The sequence below is a fragment of the Tarenaya hassleriana genome, unplaced genomic scaffold (assembly GCF_000463585.1).
Source record: "Tarenaya hassleriana unplaced genomic scaffold, ASM46358v1 Cleome3, whole genome shotgun sequence".
Taxonomy (NCBI): domain Eukaryota; kingdom Viridiplantae; phylum Streptophyta; class Magnoliopsida; order Brassicales; family Cleomaceae; genus Tarenaya; species Tarenaya hassleriana.
This window is the reverse complement of record NW_010966177.1, coordinates 3,604,995-3,611,732: the sequence shown is the minus strand read 5'-3', so window position 1 is coordinate 3,611,732 and position 6,738 is coordinate 3,604,995. Positions and strand designations below refer to the sequence as shown.

Sequence of the window (6,738 nt, the reverse complement as noted above, 5' to 3'; positions counted from 1 at the left end):
TTCCGTTGAATTTTACCCTTTTCACTTTCAGGTAAAGGATCTCGCAACGGGGGAGCGGCTCACCACAGGAATGCTTAAGGATGGCGTCTATGAGTGGCCTCCCGACCCTAGTTCTGTGTCCTCTTCGTCCTTTTCCGTTTTTTCTATTATTAAGACCACTTTTGCGGATTGGCATTCTAGGCTTGGCCATCCCTCTTTCGATGTTCTTAATAAGGTCATTCATCAATTTTCTTTACCATTGTCTTCTAATAAACACAAACACCTTTAGTGTACGCCGTGTTCCATGAATAAAACTCATAAACTTCCTTTTTCGGAGTCTTCACTTACATCATCTCGTCCTTTAGAAATCATATTTTCGGATGTTTGGACGTCTCCCGTTTCTTCTTTTGATGGTTTCAAATACTTCGTCATATTTGTCGACCATTTTACGACATACACATGGTTTTTCCCATTACAACGAAAATCTCAAGTTCTTGAAATTTTTCCTCGGTTTAAATCCCTCGTTGAAAACCGTTTTCACCATCGTGTTCAAACTCTTTATTCCGACAATGGTGGCGAGTATATTGCCCTAAGATCTTTTCTTTCGGAACACGGCATTCAACACCTCACCACTCCTCCTCATACCCCCGAGCATAACGGAATTTCGGAACGTAAACACCGGCACATTATGGAAACGGGGTTAACACTCCTCACCTATGCATCCATGCCGTTATCCCATTGGACGTTTGCGTTTCCGACAGCCGTTTATCTCATAAACCGTCTTCCAACCAAAGTCCTAGAACATCAATCTCCCTACCAAGCCTTGTTTGGATCGTCACCGACATATACCACATTAAGAACATTTGGTTGTCTATGCTTTCCATGGCTTCGGCCATATTCTCACCATAAACTCGAACCTCGGTCATTGTCTTGTGTTTTCGTGGGTTACTCATTGACTCAACATGCCTTTCTATGTCTAAACCCACGAACATCTCGTGTCTTTGTGTCTCGCCATGTCACCTTTGTCGAGTCCAGATTTCCGTTCTCCTCTCTCTCGGTACCTCTCTTGGACTCAAACGCTTCAGTCGAACCCACACGATCTATGTCACCATCTCACACACTAGTTCCGGTTGGTCCACTCATAGCACCATCTCCCGCTGTCGTGACCTCGTCTGCAGCTCCTCTACCGACACCACTCTCGACCACCTCTTCTCAATCACCGTCACCCGATCCCACGCCGCCACCACCGTCACCCGTTCCCTCGCCAAACCATCTCCCTACATCAACAACCGACGCCACTCACATCCCGAATACCACAGAACCCACCATCACTGAAACCATCGACACACCACCCTCAAATACGCCTCCGTCTCCACCAAAACATAGCCACCCGATGACCACCCGTTCCAAAAATCAAATCACCAAACCAAATACCAAATACATAAATACCTTAACTTCCAAATCAAGTGATGATACCGAACCCACGTGTGTCACTCAAGCTCTCAAATCACCACGTTGGAGACAAGCCATGACGGAGGAATTTGATGCTCTTGTGAAAAACGGGACTTGGATTTTGGTTCCACCAGATGCCTCTTATAACATTGTGGGATGTAAATGGGTGTTCCGAACTAAACGACATGCTGATGGTTCTTTTGACAGGTGCAAGGCTCGACTTGTTGCCAAAGGTTTTCATCAACGACCCGGTGTAGATTATCACGACACATTCAGTCCGGTGGTGAAACCGGCAACTGTACATCTCAGCCTTGCTGTCACTCGTGGATGGTCTCTACGACAACTTGACGTTAACAACGCCTTCCTCCAAGGCCACCTCAGTGAAGATGTCTACATGACCCAACCTCCCGGTTATGTTGATTGTGATCGACCATCGCATGTGTGCAAGCTACACAAAGCTATCTATGGGCTCAAGCAAGCACCCCGGGCATGGTACACGGAGCTTCGGAATTTTCTCGTTGCCACGGGATTTGTCAATTCCCTGGCCGACACGTCGCTATTTGTTCTCCGGGATGCTGACGTCGTTATATATCTTCTTGTCTATGTTGATGATATTGTCATCACCGGAAACAACGCCGTCCGATGTCAAGACATCATCGCCATGCTCGGCAGCCGCTTCTCGATCAAAGACCTTGGCCGCCTCTCCTTCTTCCTCGGAGTCGAAGTGTCACACTCAACCGATGGTATCTATCTTACACAACGCCGATACATAATTGATCTCCTAAAGCGGACCAACATGTTCCACTCCAAACCGGTCTCCACTCCGATGTCGTCGACCACGTCTCTCACTTTGACGTCGGGGCAGCCTCTTGATGACCCAACCGAGTACCGCAACATTGTCGGGAGCTTGCAATATCTTCATTTCACAAGACCTGACATCGCATTCGCCGTCAACAAGCTGTCTCAGTTCATGCACAAACCAACAACGGACCATTGGCAAGGGGTCAAGAGAGTGTTACGGTACCTCGTCGGCTCCTCTTCTCTCGGCCTATTCTTGACTTCCCAGAACTCTCCCACGCTACATGCCTATTCCGACGCAGATTGGGGTGGAAATCGGGATGATTATACGTCCACAAGTGCCCACATTGTGTACTACGGCAAACACCCGATCTCTTGGTCTTCGAAGAAGCAAAGAACCGCGGCTAGATCATCCACAGAAGCCGAATACAAATCAGTTGCATCAACGGCCTCCGAAATTCGCTGGCTTTCATCTCTCTTCTCCGAGCTTGGAATCACACCTTCATCCTCGCCGGTAATCTTCTGTGACAATGTCGGCGCGACGTACCTATGTGCTAATCCTGTTTTTCATTCTCGTATGAAGCATGTCGCGATTGACTATCACTTCATCCGTGGTCTTGTTCGTGATGGTCATCTCCGCGTGTCCCATATCTCCTCGGTTGATCAACTCGCCAACACTCTCACAAAGCCTCTACCCCGAGCTCGGTTTGACTTGTTGCGGGTCAAGATTGGTCTCGCATACGATCCTCATCTTGCGAGGGCGTAAAGGAAGGAAATAATATTGTTATTATTTTTAGTATCAATCCCTATTCTTTACTGTATTTGTTTCTTCAATTATCTCCTCATGCATGTATATATGTTTTGTAAATCACATAATGCAATAGATAGAAAACTATTTTCCCAATCTGTCGTTCACTCGAAACCTGCAGATCTAAAGCCCAAAATGACCGAATTACCCCTGGTTATTAAACGAACCAAAAACACCGTCGTTTCACTCTGTGCCAAAGTCTCCGAATCAAGGGAAAGGTTCCCCTGTTCTTGTTCCCGCCCTAGCGTCTCACGCTTGCAGGAATTTGCAGGCATTTGTTCACAGTATTGAAGTTAGATAATTTCTAAGAAAAACCTCATGATTCATAGATTTTTAAATCAACATTTAACCAAAAAAAAAAGAATAAAGAGATCATAAAAAGATTAAAATTCTCATTCATACGCTAATTAAAAGAAAACTCCAAACACATTCCACGACACGTAACTTGTTCCCTACGAGTGTACTCTAGTAACCCGAGAGTCGATCAACAAAAACACGTTACCATATCACAAACTTGACAATCAAAATCCTTAACAACAAACCCAAATATAAGTTTTTTTTTTTCTAATTTATTTATTAATAACAAGGATTAATCTCCGACGAGTGGAAGCACATGGTCATGCCTAGCGTCCCGTCCTCACGAGCAACGCTCGCGGGCCAGGCCGAGCCGAGAGTTGGGAACGTCGATTAGGACGCGGTGGTTCTGCTGCTGCATGCTGGCGATCACGTTGACCACAGAGTTGACGTTGTCCGGCGCCGCCGCGATGGCCAAGCACGTGGTGCTCCCCAACGTGCTGTGGATCAACAGATTCTCCGCCGGAATCGTCAAGTTCACACCGGGGAACACGAAAGTCACCGTCGGCGCGACGATCGACGTCGAATAACACGTGTCGAAACCACCCAAGGACGACACGACGGCGGAGCGTGGCTTCACGCGCTTCCTGAACTCGTTCCTCACCGCCTCGTAAACCGGCGTCGCCAGCCTAGTGAACACTGTCCCTGCAAACAGACAAAGATATATGATAAGTTTGAATTTCATTGTAATCGCAAAAACCCAGAATGGTAACGTTTTTTATTACCGGAGTCGATGATGGTTCCGGCGCCGGTGGTGGGATTGAAGGCAATGGCATCCGGAGGGAGGTCGACAACTTTCCGGCCGACGCGGATCCCGACGAGCTTGACGTAATACAGCGACGACCTCCTAGGGTTCCGGAGCAGAGGCGTGAACTTAAGACGAATCGGCTGAGCCGTCGGGCCCAATCTCAACGACCCGGAGAAGTTAAGTGACCTGAAACTCGGCAGACAGTAAGAGAACGTGGATTTGTAGAGAGACTGAGACTGGGACAAGAGTGATAATGAGCCTCGGCCAAGGCCCAACAGGCCCTGCGGCGGAGTGACGGTGGCTCCTGCAGAGACCCGGCGGACACAGCCGAAGGCGAAGGAGGGGATCGGGTCAGCGGCGAGGCGGAGAGTGTCGACAGAGAAGTTTCCGGCGAGGGAGGAACTGCCGTAGGTGAGGTTAAAAGCGCACGCGCCGGTGCCGCACGTGGGATTGGGGACCTGCAAATCCAATGGCAAAAGTGTCACGTGAAGGGGAGATTGTGTGTTGTGTCTCGATTTAGTGGAAAGCTCGTGACGGGTTTTGCTTTTGAAAGGAAACCAATAATGGATAGGATCTATTGGAATATATAAATATATATTTTATATATCTTTTCAAATTCTTAAGTGTATGCCTGAGATCAGTGGAAAACACTACGAGACAACTCGGCATTAAAATACTAATGATTTTACATAATAATCTAATATATTCTTTTAAGTGTGAGCTCAAGCACTTGTCCGGAGTCACTTATAGGGTAAATTGCCCGTAACTTCAAATGTTTTTATGTTTTTTAAGGTAACTTTTCGTTTAGGCATAATCCATTTGTCATCAAACTATTCCTTAAATTTGTCTTTTTATGCATCCTAAGATTTGTTTAAAGGAGTAAATACATTATATTATTCTAAGGACCGTCTCGAATATTTTGGGTGCGATTCCAATTATAAACAATTTAATTTTTAATTGTTAACTTCTAACCGTAATGAAAAATAATATGATATTATCAAATCTGATATCTTTAATAAAAAATCATTAGTTACCGACAATAAAAACTTTATTATTTTTGTAATAAATGTAATTAAAAAAAATGAAATTCCTAAATTTAAGGTCTAACAAAGTTAAAATAAAATAATGGCAAATAGTTTTAGTAGTGGCCCGTGAAACTTCTTTGGGAGCTTGTGGAGTATTGGGAATTATAACCGCGTCCACGTGGGATCTGCTTCTTTGCATAACTTTGACCACTACATGAACGATCATAAGAGAGATATTGCCATTTGTTTGTGATATTGTCGTTTTCCATTTTGTTTCTTTATACAATTTTCAGGTTGAACTTTTTTTTGTTGTTGTTATTGTTGATGGAGATAGTTTTCCATATTAAAAAACATATTTTAAATTTTTTTTCGTTTGTTTAGATTTTGAAGAGAATTAAAGATTTACGCTATGTTACAGCTATACATACAGTTTTTTTAAAAAAAAAATTACAATTTCCTTAGGGGTTAAATAAATAGTTAAAAGTGATGGTTATATAGGCTATAGCGTAATTGAGATTCATTACTGATGTAAGAAAAATGTACGAGCAAATAAATATATGGTCACAAAACATTCCAATTGTTTGCCCACACATGCATGTACACACACACATATATATATATATATATACCTAATAAATACGCATTTATCAGTGTACCGGTGTATATACGGCTCAAGGCGCGTGGGCGCGTCGAATGGAATAAAAATTAAATACCAGCACTCTATTGAGGGAGTGAATGAGGTGAAAATAATCGCTTACCTGCCTACACTGAAGAGAGTTACAGCTAACGTTCTTGAACGTAGTCGACTTTTCCGGCGAAAAACCCGTCTTCGACGGGCAACCGACGCAGCCGGTGCAAGGGAACCAGGTGAAGTCGCTGCTCGTGTCCACGGCCACGAGCAGGGACTGAGCCGGAGTCCCGACCCGTGCCTTAACAATGTACGTGGGAGTTCCTAGGATCTGACGACCCGAGGCCACGGGGATGTTAGATTTCCCGGCGATCAGGCTGCTCAGATATCGGAGGCGAGCCTCGTCGTCGGCAAGCATCTGAAGTACACGCGCCTCCCAGGGGAGTGAGGTTTTGGGTTTGAAGGGTGAACATGGGCTGTCTATGTGGAAGATCTTTAGGGTTGAGCCTTGGTTGTGAGCGTTTAGGTCACAGTTGGGTTGATGGTTCAGTGAGAGTGTTGGTGGGATGAAGAGGAGAAGCTGAAGGAAGAGAATATGAGAAATCATTTTTATTTTATTTTTTTCGGGTTTTTTTTTTGTGTGCGCGAGGGATTTTGGCGTGGTAAAAGAGGGTATTTATAGTGGAAGGTGGTCCATGAGCTAGGTTGGTTATATATTATGTACGTTAAATTAATTAGTAAAGGCTAAATCTATGATGACATTATAGATGAATATTATTACGAAAATTTGAGATGATTAAATTGATAATATGGAAAATAATTTAAGTTGAATTACTCTTTCAAAACTTCTAGTCGAGGTATTATCAAAAATATTCTCCATCTATTATTTTGATTTCAGTTCATATATTTCTTCGGATGTAATTACATGACCAAAATAATATGGTGG

At 44.2% G+C, this 6,738-nt stretch overlaps 1 protein-coding gene across 1 annotated transcript; it reads right to left on the bottom strand.

Moving 5' to 3' along the window:
• Nucleotides 1–3,407: 3,407 nt before the first annotated feature.
• LOC104819137 (aspartyl protease AED3-like) lies at nucleotides 3,408–6,448 on the bottom strand. The gene is made up of 3 exons (XM_010549059.2): nucleotides 5,923–6,448; nucleotides 4,117–4,597; nucleotides 3,408–4,036 (listed from the first exon to the last, which is right to left on the bottom strand). Exons 1-3 carry the CDS (start codon nucleotides 6,397–6,399, stop codon nucleotides 3,675–3,677), a joined length of 1,320 nt encoding a protein of 439 aa, XP_010547361.1. The 5' UTR covers nucleotides 6,400–6,448; the 3' UTR covers nucleotides 3,408–3,674.
• Nucleotides 6,449–6,738: the final 290 nt, after the last annotated feature.